At 60.7% G+C, this 17,483-nt stretch overlaps 2 protein-coding genes across 18 annotated transcripts in view; one reads left to right on the top strand and one right to left on the bottom strand.

The window, feature by feature from the left end:
* Window positions 1–7,196: 7,196 nt before the first annotated feature.
* On the bottom strand, window positions 7,197–11,076 carry LTAP1 (lipid transport auxiliary protein 1). The gene is made up of 7 exons (XM_075075323.1): window positions 10,860–11,076; window positions 10,080–10,181; window positions 9,712–9,820; window positions 9,439–9,492; window positions 8,956–9,122; window positions 8,765–8,823; window positions 7,197–8,340 (listed from the first exon to the last, which is right to left on the bottom strand). The coding sequence occupies exons 1-7, from the start codon at window positions 10,926–10,928 to the stop codon at window positions 8,142–8,144; spliced, it is 759 nt and encodes a 252-aa protein (XP_074931424.1). The 5' UTR covers window positions 10,929–11,076; the 3' UTR covers window positions 7,197–8,141.
* Window positions 11,077–11,111: 35 nt separating this feature from the next.
* The window catches only part of UBAP2L (ubiquitin associated protein 2 like), a 32,226-nt gene continuing 25,854 nt past the window's right edge, over window positions 11,112–17,483 (top strand). For 15 of the 17 annotated variants that reach the window (XM_075075322.1, XM_075075320.1, XM_075075321.1 and 12 more), the window contains exons 1-4: window positions 11,112–11,174; window positions 15,035–15,164; window positions 15,736–15,813; window positions 16,250–16,360. In XM_075075322.1, the coding sequence (XP_074931423.1) occupies window positions 15,075–15,164; window positions 15,736–15,813; window positions 16,250–16,360 (279 nt within the window). In that variant the 5' untranslated portion in view covers window positions 11,112–11,174; window positions 15,035–15,074. Of the gene's footprint in view, window positions 11,210–15,034; window positions 15,165–15,735; window positions 15,814–16,249; window positions 16,361–17,483 lie in introns of all 17 variants that reach the window. The other 2 variants (XM_075075313.1, XM_075075306.1) reach the window with 2 other exon arrangements.

The raw sequence follows: 17,483 nt of genomic DNA, 5'->3' as shown, positions 1-17,483 counted from the left end.
CCCCATGTGGGTGGGGGGACACCAGGACCTGCCCCACATGATCCAGGGACAGTCCCACAGGGGCCTGAGGACCTGGGCCGGCCCCACACAATCCTGGGAGCCTACCCCACCCAGGCCTCCATGTCCTGCCCCACGTGGGTGCCCACACCCACTGGCCCCCACCCAGCCCCACGGTGCCCCCCATGCCTCAGGGTCCTGTGGCCAGGCAGCTCTGTGGCCCCGGGGGCTCTGTGGGGCCGGGGCCGCCCATCCCTCAGACCCGTGGGCCTTATACGGGCAGAGCCAGCCGCAGCAGCGCTGCATTCCCGGGCGCTGAGCTCACACACCACCTCCCCGCTGCCGCTCCTGCCATGGAGAGCCCCGGGGTGCCGCCAGTCCCAAGCCCCCACAGCCACCCTCCCCTCCCTCCTCCCCGGGGCCGGGGCTCCGGCACCCGGTGGCTCTGCCAAGCCATGGTGCAGAGCGCCGCTGCCAGACGCCCGCTCCGCTGCCACGTGCTAAAACCTGCCCTTGCAACAGCTTTAGCCATTACTAAAACTCTTGGGTCTCAGTTAGGGCAGAAAACGCTGCTGTGAGCAGCGTTCCTCTGTGCCACAAGGGTCACAGATCTCCCCGAGAGCTCAACAAAAACATAACCGAGACCTGTCGCTGCCCTTGCTCACCACAAAGCCTGTTCGACAGCGCTTCAGGCACGCAGATAAAAGGGAAAGGGGCGCTGGGCTGCCGCCCCTGCACCACCTCCCAGAAACCTCAGCAGCCAGGCAGGCACATGCCCCAGGGCTATGTTTGCCGGCGCGGAGAGGGTTGGCACACGCTCGGCACTCGGCCGGCCAGACGGCTTGGCTCGTCCCCCAGGGATGAGCTGGCGACCAAAAGGGCCTGACCCTGCGTGCTCCCGCTGGCTGGAAGGATCCGGGAGGCGGCTTGGATGAAATTCTGCTCATCCAACACTCCGGGGTGCGAAATCCCTCCTCCTGCCCCTCTGCTTCCCTGATGCCAGGGCGAACCTGGGGGAGCCCCAAGAGCCACCCTGAGGGGTGGCAGCCAGAAAAAAGGGGGCTCCAAACGCACAGAAAGGGATTGTTGCGAAGCAGGTGGGGATGTGGTCCTCGGCGCTGAGGTGTGACGGCAGGGAGAGAGTGTAAAAATGCCAGTGGGGAGTGATGGGAGGGAAGAAGGGTGCAAGAGGGAAAGGGCTCCCCAATGCCGTACTCAGCACATGCCGTGCTCCGGCGCAGGGCCGGCACTGCCGGCACGCTCAGCCAGGGCCGGGACAGGAAGCCGCAAGCAAAGCCACAGGGTTGAGGAACCTCCCAGGGCTCAAGGAGCACTCGAGAGTTCCCGATTACACCCTGGCTCGCTCCCAGCTCCAAGCCAGGATGTGCCAGCGAGAGCCAGCCCAGGCGCCGTGCCGGGGCTTGGGGCGCTTCCCCATGGCCCATGGCCCAGCATCAGCAGCATAGCAGGAGGGGAAGGCTCCTGCCTCCAGGCTGGACGTCAGAGCTGGGCCCGTTGAGGGAGAGGAGCCAGGGGCTTTCTCTTGGCTCCCACAGGAGGGGAGGTCTGCAGAGCCCTGACGCTCGACCCCGGAGACATTGTGGCCCCATGGGGTGACAGCCCCTCCGGCTGCCAGATCCCGGCAGGTGATGAGCGGGGCCAGACGCGGTGCCACGTGGTGCCCAGGAGAGCGGCTGGCAGGCGAAACCCTGCACCACTCGCACCATTGTTTTCCTGGAAACAGTGGCCAACAATAGCTGGGCTGTGCCGTTGTCACGCTGCCCACGCAGTCTCCGCCTGCCTGTGGAGACGAGGGCTCTGTCCTCCTGTGGAGCTCGGCTCCTCCGACAGCAGTCGTGACTCAGAGCTTCCTGGGGACACAATCGGACCCCAAATCCCATGCTCGAGGGGCTGCTGGCTGCCGCCAGCCGCTGTGGCTCTGCCCTCAGCGTGGGGGTCCCCATGCCCTGCTCTGCGAAGCCTGGCTGCCCGGCCTGCTCTGACCCTGCTCTCAGGCTGCCCGGGCTGTCCTTGCCTGGGAAGAAGCTGAGACCACCCCCTCTCAGCATCCCTCTGTCCCCCGTTTGTCCGTGGGTGGCCTCCCCAGGGTCTATTCTTTCTGGGGTCACTCTCTGCTCCCAGACACCCGCACAGCTTTGCCAGGAGCACACTGAGCCTGAACAGGGACCTTCCTCCGTCCCCAAGGCTGCAGGGAAGGGCTGCAGTCCACCAGGAGGGTGACAAGGGGAGAGTAGCCAACCCAGCTCCCACCCTGCGCCCCATACGTACGTCCGCCGCCTTCTTCTCTGCCAGCTCCAGCTTCTCCTGGGCATCTTTCAGGGCCTCGGAGTATTTGTCCAGCTCGTCCTCTGTCCCCTTCAGCTTCTTCTGCATGGCAGCGAGCTCATCCTCTAGCTGGAAGGGCAGCAGCAGTCACTGCATGTGGACATCCCTCTGGACCCCCACACGGTGGAAGAGCCCTCCTTACCCCATCCCAGGCTCAGCTCTGCCCCACGGCATCCCTCCTGCCCCATACCAGGGCCAGCTCTGCCCCACAGCGTCCATCCCTGTCCCACATGACAGCAGCTGGCAGGGGCTGAGCCCTGTGCAGTCCTTGGGATGCCCCATGGCATCGTGACACAGTCTTTGAGCCGTGGGACGGTGGCAGCTCTCACACCCTTTTTCCCCTTGCCAGAGCCTGTGTTGGGTCTGGGCTCAGCATGGTCTGGGGGAGAAGGCAACCCCCAAACACCCCCAGGCTGGGGGCTTCTGCCGCCTACCCTACCTGCTTGCTCCGCTCTTCTGCCTGCTTCTGCTCGGCCTCCGCCTGCTCCGCCCGGTCCAGGGCATTCTCCTTGTCCAGCTTCAGCATCTGCATCTTCTTCTTGATGGCCTCCATCCTCAGTGGGACACGGGTGCCGGCGGCGGGGTGGCGGGCAGCGGGAAGGGCAAGGGGCAGGCAGGGCAGCAGTGCTGCCTGCTGCCCCGCTGCCCGGTTTATCAACTCTGCCCTGCCCACTGGTGCGGGGGCTTTGCCTTTCTTGGGCCGAACCGCCTCCCCACCTTCCCAAAAAGTCTGTGCTCGGGACCCATTGTCTGTCCTGGGGGGGTCTGGGCAGCCGCAGCCTTATTTGGGCTCCTAAGGACAGCTGGGGTGGTTATAAAAAGCAGCAGCAGGTCTGTGAGTGGGGGGTCCCACATTGTCCCAGCTGCCTGCCCCCGCCCCGTGCAATGGGACACCCTGGCTGGTGTCGCGGGGACACTGCGCTCCCACCTGCACTCCCTTGGGACATGCTGGGTGGGCATTGAGCTGGGTCCGTGCGGCACCAGCGGTGAAGCTCCCCCAGTTTGCACCCCACTGGCAGCTTGGGATGTTTTGGTGGCCCCCAGGCTGACATTTACCCGTCCTCAGGGGCAGCACGGAAAACGGTGAGCTCAGCCTGGCACTATTTTAAGAGCAGGGACTTAGCAGCAGCCCCTGGCCCAAATTGTTTGGCTCAGCAGGGAGCAACGGGCGAGCTGAGCCCAGCATCCAGGGAAGAGCCCCCCAGGAGCCTGCTGAGCCCCGAGCCCAGCTCTGGCCACGCTGGTGCTTGGCAGCAAGGCAGAAGATGCTGTTGGCAGCTGGAGGAGCAAATTCCCTCGGGGCGGGGAGGAATTCTCAGGGAGAGCAGCGGCACTTCCTACGCAGCCCGGGGATTAGCAGCCTCCTCGCGCTGGCCACAAGGTCCTGCCAGCCCCACAAGCCAGCTCGGGATGTCCCACGGTGGAGACCCACGGCTCCCACCCAGGGACGGGTTTTGGGGGCTGAGGGGGTCAGCACCCAGGGACTCCAGAGACAGAGACCGACCCCAGCAGCAGCTCCCCGCTCCCTGGGCAGGGCGCCCGGAGGGATAGTGCCCACGAAGGGCCCCGAGCAGCCGCTGCGCCTCCATACCCTGGGAGCCATAAATAACCCCACGCACTGGGGCAGTGGAGCCAGTGGTGGGCAGGGGGCCACGCGCTTTTGTCCTGGGATCATCCCAGGCGTGAGCGGGGGGGACAGGTGGTGCATGCTGACCCCACCACCATCCCAAACCTCTGCCAGCTCCTGGGGGTGGCAGCTCCCGGCTCGCTCTCCCCGGCCCTGCAGAGACAGGCGCGCTGTGGGCAGATGGGTTTTATTGCAGCAGCGAGAGGGTGGGCAGGGGGTGTGGGAAGGGGCACAGAGGGACCCCCCTGCCCACGGGAGGACACATGCAGCATCTCGCTGGGTTGGCGCTGGGCATCCCTGGCGCTGTAAGAATATGTTTGATATTTAGTTGGTTTTCCAATAAAACAACCTAATATCAAACATATCAGACAGAGGCAGGGGCAGATGGAGGTAGACAGGAGCTGGGGCTCGGCTCCCTGCAAGAGAAGGAGAGAAGGAGAGGCTGAGAGCAGGAGGTGGGTTAGCTCCTCGCTGTTTGCCCAGGCAGGAACCCCCAGGGCACCACCCAGGTATCTGGAGCCCGCCTGGGCGGCTGCACCAGCATTCAGATGCTCCGGGATCTGGTGCCTGAGCAGGAGGCGTCCTGCAGCCGGGACGAAGCCGGAGCAGGGCAGTGCAGGCAGTCTCCTGCCACAGCACAGCACGGCACGCCATGGCATGGCACGGCATGGCATGTCATGGACAGGCACGCCATGACATGGTGTAGTGCAGCACGGCAGGCAGCGCTGCCCACCCATGCCTGCGCACCCAGGGCTGAGGGGACCCCACGTCCGTCACTGACTTACCTGGGCCAGCTTGGGGGGCTCCTCGGCGGTCTGGCTCAGGGGCCTCCCAGCCACCATTTATAACCGCGCTCAGCTGCACGTGGTAGGGGCACGCAGCCGGTGAGCGCCCTGGCCCCACACATGTGGCCTCGTTCCCATTAATTACCACCCATCAACGTCCCCCTGCCCCCTCCGCAGACCCCCGCGCCCTTGCCACTGAGCACTGCCAGTCGATATGGGTCGATGGCCCCACACTGCCTGCTCCTGCCCCTGGTCACACTCCGCTGTCATTAGCGGGGCCATCGATACCGGGGAGCCGGCCCTGTCCCGGCAGGCTCTGCGCCACTGAGGGGCTGCGCATGACCCTGCCCAAGGACAAGCCCTGGCTGGCGCTGGGGGGCTGTGCCCCATGTCCCCATCTCCTGTGTCCCTATCCCCTCGCTTTGGGGGAGCTGCTGGGACCCCCTGTCCACAGGAACATCCCCTCCACAGTGCGGCCAGAGGGGGCAACCACCTGTTGCCCTGCCCCGTCCCTCATGCAGATGCGGCCCTGCCATTCTGGGTGGTGGGTGACAAAGGCAGGACCCCAGACCCGCTCTGGGGTTGGCCGTTGGGACCTGGCTGGCGGTGTCTGGCCACGAGGACCCACGGGGTCTCTCAGGGTGCTGAGGGCACGTGTGTCCCCACATCACGCCGGTGCTTTGCCGCAGCGGGACACGCTGACCTTGGCAATGGCATTGGCAGCTCTGCGGGGGCTCAAACTTTGAGGCACCAATGGGGCAGGACATGGGGCAGCCAGAGCCCTGAGTGCCATGGGGGGGACAGTGGCACAGCCCCTGCCCCGCTGCCTGCCTGGGCTGGGGGACCAGGGGCTCCAGCCCCATGGGGGTGGCAGCAGGACGGCAGGACCACACGAGGAGGGTGGCAGCAGGGATGGCAGAGACACATGTGGCAGCATTGCGGTGCTGCGAGCCAGAGGCGCGTGTGCTGCAGCGGCTGATGTGATACAACCTGACAGCTGAGCTAATGAAGGGCCGTGGGCAGGGGGTGCCGGCCTGGCGGCCCCCAGCCCTGTCAATAAGCAGAGCCAGGGCAGGCGCTGATGGGCCCTGGGGCCGGGAGACACCAAGGTCGGGCACAGGCAGCGGGGACGGGAGGCGAGAGATGGGGCCCCCCGAGTCAAGGAGCAGAGAGGGGTTCAGGGGTGGCCAGAAGGTGAGTGGGGCCAGGGAGCATCACACCCAGCCTGGCCAGGCTCCTCTCCCCGTCGCTGCGGGGTCATGCCACACGACGTGGGACAGAAGCGAACATCTGATTCTGGCACAGCACGGCAGGACCCGTGCCGGGAGCCGGACATGGCCACGGAGCACGCAGGGCTGGCAGAGGCACGCTGGCCATGCTGCCATCTCCTGGTGTGGCCACGGCCTGGACCGCATGTGCAGGATCCGGCACGTGTAGGGTCGCAGGCCAACGTTGCCAGATCCGTGCCAAGGCAATTGTGCTGGGCTGCCCCTTCCCTCCACCTCTGCCCAGGGCTGTCCCACGTCCCAGCACGCAGCAGACGCAGCCCCCATCTCGCTCAACCTGTTTTATTCTCAGCCAGAAAGCTGGGAGATGCCAGGCCGGTGCTGAGTCCGCCAGGTCGGGCACTCACAGCCGCTCCACGCAGGCGGCTTTCCCGAGCTGGCGCAGCTCCTGCTGGTGCTTGTCCTGGAGGAGCCAGTGCAGGGCAGCTCAGCGGATCTGCTGGGCACAGGAGCTGGTGCTGAACCCCACCATCCCAGTTTGCTGGCACTGGGAGGCACGGTCCCCCAGGATGCGGTACTGGAGCGTGACAAGGGGGTCACCACCCAACCCTGGCGGCACAGCGCTGGGTGCACCTGCCCATGCCCAGCCTCACCACCGCCTGCTCCTTGCTGGCAAGCTGCAGCTCCAACTTCGTTCTCCGCTGCCGCGCCCCGCGGCACAGATCCTCCCTCAGCACCGTGGGTGCCCCCGCACCGCCTGCCCGCAGCTGCAGGGACATGGGCTGGGCAAGATGGGGTGCCAGGGGGTCACCGGCACCTGCCCCCCACCTCACCCTGTGCCAGGGCTCCTCCTCACCTGCTGCCCCCCAGCACGGGGGGTTCAGCCCCTGAGGCTCCCTTTGCCTCTCCAGCAGCCTTGCCCAGGCTCTCGCCTTCGCCAGGACCTGCAGCCAAAGCAACCTATTTCAGGGGTCCAGGGTTTAACCTGCATGAGGGGGATGTCACACGCCCCCGTCCTCAGCCGCTGCCAGGAGGACGGCCACCTCCCCAACCCCTGCCACGGCTGGTGCCACAGGGACCCCTCAACCACCCTCTGCACCAGCCCCACCGTTAATGGCGCCCCGGTTACCGGGGCAGCAGCGCGAGGATGGATGCAGCCCTGGATGTGGCAGGGAAGGGCTCCCTGCAGCCAGAGGCTGACGGCGCGCATCCTGCTCAGGGTAACTGTCATTTTATTAAACAGCAATTAAAAAGAGTGCAGAGGCCCAGGTGAAGGGCAGGGGTCCCCGCCCCACACGGTACACGCTGCGGTGACTGGTGAGCAGCGGGTGCTGCCGTCAGCCTGGCAGGACGCAGACATCAAGTTGGGGGCCGTGAGCTTTCGGCCCCGGGGGCTCAGCAGCCGCTGGCACACGAGGTGCTGGTGAGAGTGGGAAGAAACAACCCCTTGGCAGGACAGACGGGACGTTCGAAGCTGGTATTTGTCTGCCCAAGATGTCCACAGCAGCTGAGAACTGGCCACCGAACTATTTACACTCCGTCCAGGCACCCTGGTGCATGGCCTGGGCACACAGGCAGGCTGGGCACGCCCGGCTGAGAGCTGCTGGCAGCAACAGTGCCACAGGGAAATGTAGAGCGTTCACCCTTTGGAAAGAACAGATGAGCGGCTCCAGAGCCTGAGACCCACACAGACAGGATGGACAGACGGCATCAGCCCTGCCATCCGTCACAGGGGAAGAGGACAGGTGGAGGAGAGCGCTGGCTGGGATCGATGTCTTTTATAAATAAGCTAAAGCTAATCAGAGTTTATTCGCAGGGCCAGGGCTCCAAGACATTGCTGGACTCAAAGCCTCAAGCCTGAAGCGTGTCCAAAGCCCGCCGCAGAGGAGGCCGCTTGGGCCAATGCCCTCTGGGTTCAGCAGGCGGGTGCACCGCTTTGCAATGGGCTCCTGGCAAGGGCCGAGCTCCACCAGCTGAAACGGAGCCTCTGCCGAGCGACGACCTCCAACATCGTGCAAGAGAGAGACCCAAGAGCGCAGCCGCTCCCTCCCAAGGCTGTCTGCACGCCTAACTGTGGCCAAAACCTGCCCAGGACACCAGCTGCACCCAGCAAGGGGCTCTGCTCGTGGCAGGTCCCTGGAGCAGTGCTCCCTGCGCGGCTCACAGGGTGCTCTCCAGTGTGTTGTAGTTGTCCTTGAAGCTCTTCAGCTCCAGGAAGTGTTTGGCACGTTTGCTCTTCTGGTTGGAAGGCAGGTAGGTGACCTGGATGGTGGCAGGGTTGGAGACTTCGGGGGAGAGGGTGAGGTCCTTCGCTGCTGACTGGTGCTGCCGCTGGCTGCTGCCTCCCCGGGCCTTGGTCCTGCAGGGAGAGGAGAGGTACCTTCACAGCTGCCACCCTCGCCACAGGAGCCGCTCAACCACTGCACCCATCTGTCCAACACAAGGCAGATCTGCCCTCAGGACGATGGTGTTTGCTGCGGTTTTGAAAACCAAGGCTGGGGCTTCTGCAGGTGCTAGGCCTGGAGCCCGCGCAGGGTCCCCGGCTCAAAGTGGCCAGCACAAGCAGGAACGTGGACTGTGACCAAGTATCAAACCCAAAAACACATTAACAGACAGGCTGTAAGGAGTAAGAAAACCTGGAAGGACAGACAGGCATGAACAGCCTGTGTCTCAGAGGCTGGTTTTTGCCCCAAAACCCATCTCTGTTCATACCTTCACGATGGGCTGCCGGGGCCAAGAAGCCACCACCGAGCCCAGCCACACACCCGGGCAGTAACACTTACATGTTTGCCAGCTCGTTCAGAGCATCCTGGTACTGCAGATATTCCAGTTTCCCAAAGACCTGCACACAAAGAGAAAAAAACGTGGAAAACCCAGCCAAGGTGACAGCGCAACCTCAGCCCAGCCATCAGACTGGAGCGTAGCAACACCCCGTGCTGCTGCTGGGGCTGGGCGACGCAGCGCTGGCGCTTACCCCAGTGCCGTAGCGGGCACTCTCGTACCCATCCAGCAAGGTGTCGATCAAGGCTTTGCGGATGCCTTTGAAGGAGGTGCTGGAATTCCGCAGTTCCAGCAGGTAGGCACAGAAGTTCTTCCCTATTAAAGACTTTGGGTACCGGCCTTCTGCGTGAAACGGGATTTCTGGAAAATAAAAAGGCACAACACAAACAACTGAAGTGCAGGTAAAAATGCTTGTGTTCACCCACGGACAACGTCAGAAGTTGGCAGCTTATTAAACCTCCCACCACATCTGCTGCCTCTTTGCTGACTGCTCCCAACGCACGAGCAAGGCAGATCCTTGGGCCACCAGCCCCAGACGGGATAAGTGACTGCTATTCTCAAACAAGGACCTTGAGCCTTATCACAAGGCTGCTGCCCAACACGTCACACTCTTATTTCCTCCACCCATGGTGTCTCTCCACCCTTCCCCTCCCACTCCTGCCCTGAGCTCCCTTACCAGATGTTCTGATCGCATCCAACGCCTTCATCCTGTACAGGTAGTTATAGCAGCCTGGCAAAGAGAAAACCCAAACTGAAAGCTCTGCAAAACTTGGCAGCGGGAGGGAGGTGGGGAAAGCAGACAGGACAAGAGTGCAGAGACACCATCTTGTGTCAGCTTGCCAAATGTGATGTTGCAACGGGACAGACAACAGGAGAGGCCAGCGAGGTAACTCAGCCCCAGGGGAACGACCTGCTGTAGCAGGATGAGCACTGGAATGAGAGAGGGTACCTTGTGTCTCCAGCTGTAGAAGCCTGCTGTCATCCTCAGCTAACAGCCGGGGCTCGTACTTGATGTCTTGTACCCTTGACAGACGAATGTCGATTTCTTCCTTTAAATCCTGCGCAGGAGGAAAAATACCCAACATTTACAGAGTACTTCCTCTGTTTCTGAGATCACAGGGACAATATTAGTGATATCCTGGGGCCCCTCTGAAATAAACCCATTCCCACCCTAGGTGCCCATCACCACACTGAGGTGGCAGCTCCTGGAAACATCCAATTCTGGAGCAGACCCTGCCTGCCCCTCTGGGCGCGGACGGGTCTGTGAGCGCAGCGGAGGGAGGGCACATCCCCCACCGCGGGGCTGTGCGTACCCACCTTGGGCGCATGCTGTCCAACAGGCACATGGGGGCCACGGCGGGACTTCATGGCGAAGCGCATGATCTGGCGTTTCACAAAGATGAACAGCAGCACGAAGACCTGGACCGTCACAGTGCGGATGGGGGTTAGGCACACCGAGCAGCACCCCGGGGGTCTCATGGCCAGCCTGGCTGGGCACAACCCACTGACACCCTGTTCCCAACCCGTGGACACCCCAGGCCAAGCAACCACAGGCTCCTCCACCAAACCTGGCAAGCACAGGGGCTCCTGTTCAGCTCATCAGGAGCCCCATGGACGCCCAGGCCAGCCCCACAAACAGCCCAGCCGCCACAGATGCTCCTAATTATGTCCTCTCCCTACCCCCACAGATACCCGGACCCCACGAGCACTCCAGCCCAGCCTTATAAGGGCCCTGAGTCCGGCTCTAAAGGAGCTCCCCACGGATACTCTGGGACGTGTCTCGCTGGAGCCTTATGGACACCTCGGGTGCGCCCTCACAGGGAGCCCGCGAACACCCCGGGACCGGTCTCACGGGGACCCAGGACCGCCCCAGCCCCACGGACGCCCCGGCCTCACGGGAGCCCTACGAACACCCCGGGACGGGCCTCACAGAGATCCCAGCCCCACGGACGCCCCGGGCCCGGCCTCACGGGAGCCCTACGAACACCCCGGGCCGGGCCTGACAGGAACCCCGGGCCCGGCCCCAGCCCCACGGACACCCCGGGCCCGGTTCCATAAGAGCCCCCTTCCCCGGTCCCCCGGGCCGCGCCGGCTCACCAGGCTGCCGTAGGCCATCACCAGCACCACGTTGACCCCCGAGAGCCAGTTGCTGCTGGCCCCCGCCATCCCCGGCCCGGCCCGGGGCCGCACAACATGGCGGCCGCCGAAGCCGCTCCGCGCCCCCACCACGTGACGCGGCGAGGAATCGCTCTCACGTGACGCGGCGCGCCGCCGCGCGTCACCCGCTCGTGCCGCCAGGAGAGCGCCCCCCCCGCGCGTCACGTGGGTGAAGCCAGGCTGGCCCCGCCCCCGCGCCCTCGTCACGTGATGGGGGCGGGCGCCGCTGGTAGTTGTCAGTGTGGTGAGACCCAGGTAAAGTTGGCTGCGCGGAGGCGGCGGCGGCTCCGGTAACTGCGCGCGGCCCCTTTAAATCCCGCTCCCCGGCCCCCCCCGGCCCCCCCCCCCGCGCGCCCTTCGGTCCGCCCGACCCCGCCGCCGCCCGCCCCGCCGCGCCGCTGCGCTCCGGGGGCGGCCGCCGCGCCCCCGCCGCCGCCGGGCCCCGCGCGGCCTAGTGGGCCGGGCTGCAGCCGGGGGCTGGCGTAGCGCGCGGCCGCCGCAGGTGAGGGCGGGCTGGAGGCGGGCGGCGGGGGGGGAGGGGGGGGGAATGGCGGCCGCGGCCATGAGGGCGGAAGCGGCTCGCGCTCGCCCGCCTCCCGGGTGCGGGCCCGGCCTGGCGCCGCGCCGCCGCGGGGGCTCCCGGCCGGCCCCGCGGGTCCCGCCGACCCCCCCCCCCACCTCCCTCCGCCCAGGCCGCTCGCTCGCCCCCATTGTGTGCCGCGGGCCGGGCTCGCTGGGCCGCGGGGCCGGGGCGGCTCCGGCCTTGCCGTGCTCCCGGGGCCCGCCCGGCCCCGCCGCTAACAATGGGGGCCGCTCCGCCCGCTCCTGCCGCGCTCGCGGGCCTCCGCGCGTACAAGCGGCCCCGCCTCCGGCGCCCTTTCGGCGGCGGCGCCCCGGGGCCGTCACCGGCGGCGGCGCAGCAGTGCGGGCCGGGCCCCGCGCGAACGCTCGGGCGGCGCCGGTTCGGTGGTCCCCGGAGCAGTCCCCCGGCCGCGGGCGCGTGCCCAGCGCGAGGCCCTGCGCGGCGCTCGCTTCCGCCCCGGTGCGGGGCGCCCCGGCGGCGACCGAGCCGGGGTCCTCTGATGGCGTATCTGGGGGTACCCCCACCTCTCCCCCACCCCCCCAAAACAAAAAATATCTTGTGCTCTGCACGCACCGGCGGTGCTGGGTTTGCAGCTGCAGTGTGCTCCGGAGGAAAAGCCACGACACCGGTAAAGCGGCCCCCCGTGTTGGGCTCCTTCGGGTGCTTATTCTGTCCCATATTCTAGGAAAATCTTTCCAAAACCTTTCCCCTCTGTGGTCCTTTCCTTCGGAGCTTAGGAGCCTTTTGCACGTGTTATTTAAGCTTTGTCAGAGGGGGATGGAAATACCAATTTTCTGTATTAACAGATCAGGGAAACTGAGGCTGGGATGTGCCGGCATTCGCCTAGCATCAGCTGGCAGGCCTGACGCAGCCAGGGATAGCGGATGTGACTGACAGATCCTTGTTCTAAAATTGTAACTTACCTGAAATTTCTAATAAAATGAACCGTTCGTTACGTTTCTGTATCACCTCTTTTTCCGGAGACTCCGCACTTCACGTTTCATGTAGCCAAGACTCACTCCTCTCTAGACGTGGAAGGCGAGTAGCGGTGTGCTCAGAAAAGGAAAAGGGGTAACGGCAAAGCACGTCACGTTAACTTGCAGCTTCTTTCAAGAAAAGATCTTGTAACCTGTAGCTGCGGAGCTTTTTGTTTTCCCTAAATTCTGTGCGAATGCATCACTTTCTGTCTTGAAACAGAAGCGTTCGCCTGGTTTAATGCGGTTTGTCTGGTATGGATCAGCCACGATTCGCTTTGGCTGGAGTTGCCCTTTTTTATCGTATCCTTCTGGGTGAATATTTATGGGTTTATATATGCACTTTTGGAAGAAGAGAGAGAAAAAAAGAGGGGGGCGGTGGGTAAAACACTTCTGATGAAAACTGCTTTGAACTGGTAAACTCTTATTCTGCACAGGGCCTGTTCAAGTGTCAGGATAACCAAGATTTCCAGTCAGATGTTGCCCGTGAGCCGTACTGAAGTTACAGGACTGAGCAAGAAATTGGCAGCAGCCAAGTCCTCTTCCCTCAGTGCAGCACCTGGGGTGTTGCGTGAGGATGCCTGCTTACCCTTAGCAGGGTCAGGGCCTGGCTGATATTTCTCTAATAGATGTTTTTCTTGTGGTTTTACATGTAAAAGAAGAAATAATCATGATTTAATTGTGGCAGAAATGCAGCTGGGCAGAGCGGTGCGTGGCAGCTATTGAACAATGCCCAGCCACTGCACAAAGGTTCGGGGCGGCAGGCTGCTGGAACTGTATCCTATTGAAATTGCAGATTAAGTTACTGCAAACACGCAGGATTGCTTGCCTCTGGGCCTGCAGGTCTGCTGCCAAATTGGTTTAATATGACAATTTGTTTGTGCGTGAAACACTTGGAGCTGGAAGAGACGTAGTGGTGGAGAGCGAAAATAAATACCGTGCGGACAGAGCCCACGTGGAGCGTGGGAGGGACGGCTGCGTAGCCCAGGAGGCTTTGTCTGCTCTGCCTTGGGTGAAGTCCAGGTTTGGTGCTCTTCCTTAGATCTGCTCAGTGTCACACGCACCTCGGGGGCTTCTGGTGACTGGACAGGTAGCTTGGATTGTTTCCTGATAAGAAACGGCACTGTATAGCTGGAAAACTGTGTCTTTAAGTTGCCGCGAGGCATGGGTGGCCCCAAAGGGTGAACTTCGGAGGTTTTGTGGGAAGCTGCGGGAGCAATTGCATTTGAAAACTTGCCTACAAACGCACGCTTAGAAGCTGACGGGAGCAGCAGCGTTGGCGTGTGCATCGAGCCCTGTGCTCGTGGACTTTGACAAGAGACTCCCCAGTTCTTCCAGGGCTGTTTGCTAATGCTGTTTCTGAGCTTTCCCTGCTATGCGCTCCAGGTCTTGCTCTGTGCTGCCATGTTGGTGTTCACAAGCAATGTTTCAGATCACATACTGAAGGTTGGATTTTCCTTTCACTTGGGTTTCCTCCCCACTCTTACGCTCTGTCTGCGGGCTCCTTCCCTTGTCCCGAGCATCTGCCTGCAGGACCAGTACCTGGAGCAGACCCTGCTGCTTTGGAGGAAGGTGTCGCAGTCTTGTTAATATTTCAAAATGGGAAGTTTGTGATTATTGAGATTTTGGGGGTCAGAAGCAGCAAGTCCCGCTGATGACTTGGGATGTGCCTGGCATCTCTTGTGTCTGGGAGACGGACAGGCGGGATGAAACAACTCGGTGCTGATCCCATTCTAACCATCCGGGTTGGGCCAGAAGCCCAGTTTGAGGCGATAAAACTCCGTTTGCTTTGGACGCTCCATGGCCTGATGTTTTGCCTCAAGCAGTAACGTAACGACATTCCTGGCTGTTATTCCTTGTTGACATCTAGTTCACTTTTTTGGTACTTTTTTAATCTGGAATACTCTGGTAGAAGAAATCTTAGTATTTCCAGTTGTGGGGAGTAGTTGAAGCAAGCAAAAATGGGCAGTTCTACAAGGGCGGTATTTTTTAAAACAATATCCCACAAACTTGTAGCACCACTTATTACGGGAATGTTTTTGCTTCCCCTGCCCTGCTTTGAAGGCAAGAAAGGAGAAGGGGAAGTAGCTGATGTGTCTGAGGCTCTCAGATGTTCTGCTCTCACAGTTTCTTCAGAGCTTTTTTCCAGGCATTCCCTGCTGCAGTTGCTGGCCGCAGCCTCTTACGGCCCCAGTCACGGCAAATCCGTGCCCGCTCACACCCTTGCATTTTAGCAGCAAGTCGTTAAACCCTTTTCCCCAAGTACTTCTGCTCCTGGGTCCCGATTGTTCCCACCTGGATGCAGGTGATGTTTCATTCCGAGTGCTCTGCCCTGGTAGCGGTAGAGAAACCTCGAGAAGTACAAGTGGCCTTTTTGTCTTGGGGGCATGTGGAAATGGTAGGCTGGCCCGCTGTGGCTTTTGGGGAAGTGGTGGGGAGGGAGGGGGCCTGCGATGGATGTACTGGCTGCCTCACCCACGCGATCGTTCAGTCTTGGTCCTGCCTTTTGTTTTTGGTTTCTAACAGTCTGTTCTCTTTTTTCCCCTGACCCACCACAGAGTTCTACCTTGTAAATACTGTTATTTGTATATACTGTAAATGATGACATCGGTGGGCACTAACCGAGCCCGGGGGAACTGGGAGCAGACACAGACACAGAGCCAGACACAGCACAAGCAGCGGCCGCAGGTAAGGGCAGCGTCCATGGAAACCAGTTAGCTTGGAGGTAGCGACCAGGCGTTCCTGCCTGGCCCAGTGCTAATGACTGGGCTTGGCCTAACGAACTTCCCGTGTGCTGCAGGGCGCTGCTCGCAGAGCCAGGTTAATTGAGCGGCCACTGACAGTGGGATTTCCACATCGGTGCCTCCGAGCGGGAGCGGGGGCTGAGATTTGTTTTTACTTCCATCTGACCATTCCCCGTTCACTTTAGTGAATCCAAGTGGCTGAGAAGCCGCCCGCAGTGAGTCTTGATGTTCTGGCGGTGGTAAGGTCTGCCTCAAAACGGACATAGTTTAGGTGATCGTTGCTCACCTGGTGCCGCAAGGCCGTCCAGCGGTACGTCCCTTTCTTCCAGACTCCCTTCACTCGCTTCTCTTCCATCTGATTTTCTGAACCTTTGCTCTTTCTGACTCTTGTGCCTCCTCTTCGTCATATCGATTCCTTTCCAGAGATCTCAGGGAAGCTGTATGGCCTTTGGAGGAAGGTTTGTTGGAAATGAGCTGCCCTAACCGTGCTTTCTCTCTCCATGTGATTTCTTTAGGCCACTGCAGAACAGATTCGACTTGCACAGATGATTTCGGACCACAACGATGCTGACTTTGAGGAGAAGGTGAAACAAGTGAGTTGTGGAAAGCGAGGGTGAACTCTGATGGGAAGGCGAGACTGATGCCGAGAGTACTGTGAACGTGTTGGGGGGTGGGAGGGATGTGGCCAGCTGCTCCCTGGATTTCCTTGGACTGGCCTGTTTTTCAGGGCCTCTAGTGCCTGCCCCAGTGTTGAGCTCCAGAATGCAGGGAATGGTGTTATCCTGAGAAAAGGAAGTTGTAGGTTGGGTTGTGGTGAAACAATGGTAACTCCAAATTTCCCACCCTCAGTTACTTCTTGTTGAGGGGACATAATTAAGCTGAGAAGGCTGGGGAGACTTCCAAACCCTGGCATTTCTGTGTAGGATTTCTGGTTTGGGATTCAGCTTGCTTGCCTCCTAAGAGATCCACAGAGATTTTGGTGCCGTCTTGGTTTGGAACGTGCTGACCGTGGAGTTGTTTTCTCTACAGCTGATCGACATCACAGGCAAGAATCAGGACGAGTGTGTGATTGCTCTGCACGACTGCAACGGAGATGTTAACAGAGCCATCAACGTGCTGCTGGAGGGCAATCCGGACACGGTAGGATTGGGTCCTGTAAATCTGGTGAGGCCTAGTTCAGTGTAACTGCATATTTGGAGACAAGACACACAGTAATGTCTAGATAACGAGAGCCAAAATGACTGGCTAGTTCCACAAGTAGCACGTAAAGTGCGATTGTGTCCTGGCTTCTTAACGCTGCTCCCTGTAGGTTTGCCCAGAATACAGGTGTGGCCAGCAAGCCCAATGGAATAGAGGGGAAAATGCAATAAATCATTTACTTCCTATTCCTTTTGAATCCAAGCACTTTGACAACAGCACAGTGGCATCTGTACAAGCTTCCACACTGCTGTGAGTGTGAAGTAACTTATCTTTTCCCACGAGGGCTGAGTGACCTGTGTTGAAAGGCAGGTATGCATTAGCTGTGGTTCGTTTCTCTTAGGGTAATGCAGTTGTGTATCTCTGGCCCTAAACATCATTCACTTCTTAGCCGTGTGCTGACTGGCTTGTGCGCTGCTGCCCGTGCCACGTTTTTGAGGGCCTTTTTGCTGTTTGTTTTCTGGGGAGTTAGGCTCGACTGCTGTCACTCACCCAGATGCCTGTCTCGGGCAAGCCAAAGTCAGCTCGGAGAACAAGTGAGCACTTGCTTAGGAGGAACCTTCCGCCTGGTGTGTGGGATGTCGTTCATTTTGTGACAAAGACAGCAGAGACTCAAGTTCTGTTACAGCCCAGTAAAAAGCCTACTAATATCAGACCTTTCCAAACTGCCGCTGATAAAACGTATCCTCCCAGTGCCCTGGTTTGGCTGAAGCTGACTCAACTCTTTGTAGAGTTGAGGCTCTAAATATCACTTCAGAATATTATGCATTAGCTCATTTTTTTTGCTCATTATTAGCGCTGAGCATGGATGGATGAGCTGGACAGCTCGGGCTATATAACGTAGCTGCTACCCAGTGTCAGGTGCTTTGCTGCCTTTGGCACCGGCCAAGTTCAGTACGTCACGAGTAAGGGTTCTTCCATGCCTTTAGAAAGCCCTTTCCACTGACAACTGAACAAAACAGCTGTTGGAAAATCCTTTTAGAAAGGGGGATGATACAAATACACATTGTCGAGGCAAAGCTCTGCCGTGACTTTATTTTCCTCCACATCCCTTGTAACCGGCAGC

The sequence above is a fragment of the Phalacrocorax aristotelis genome, chromosome 25 (assembly GCF_949628215.1).
Source record: "Phalacrocorax aristotelis chromosome 25, bGulAri2.1, whole genome shotgun sequence".
Classification (NCBI taxonomy): domain Eukaryota; kingdom Metazoa; phylum Chordata; class Aves; order Suliformes; family Phalacrocoracidae; genus Phalacrocorax; species Phalacrocorax aristotelis.
The sequence above is the reverse complement of the archived record's forward strand: the minus strand, read 5'-3'. Positions and strand labels throughout refer to the sequence as shown.

Coding starts and splice junctions, on each gene's coding strand:
- LTAP1 (XM_075075323.1), bottom strand. CDS start 10,928: ATGGCGGGGGCCAGCAGCAACTGGCTCTCGGGGGTCAACGTGGTGCTG. Junction 9,821..10,079: donor TTGGACAGCATGCGCCCAAG/GTGGGTACGCAC, acceptor CCTCCTGCGCAG/GATTTAAAGGAAGAAATCGA. Junction 8,341..8,764: donor CTGAACGAGCTGGCAAACAT/GTAAGTGTTACT, acceptor CTCTCCCTGCAG/GACCAAGGCCCGGGGAGGCA.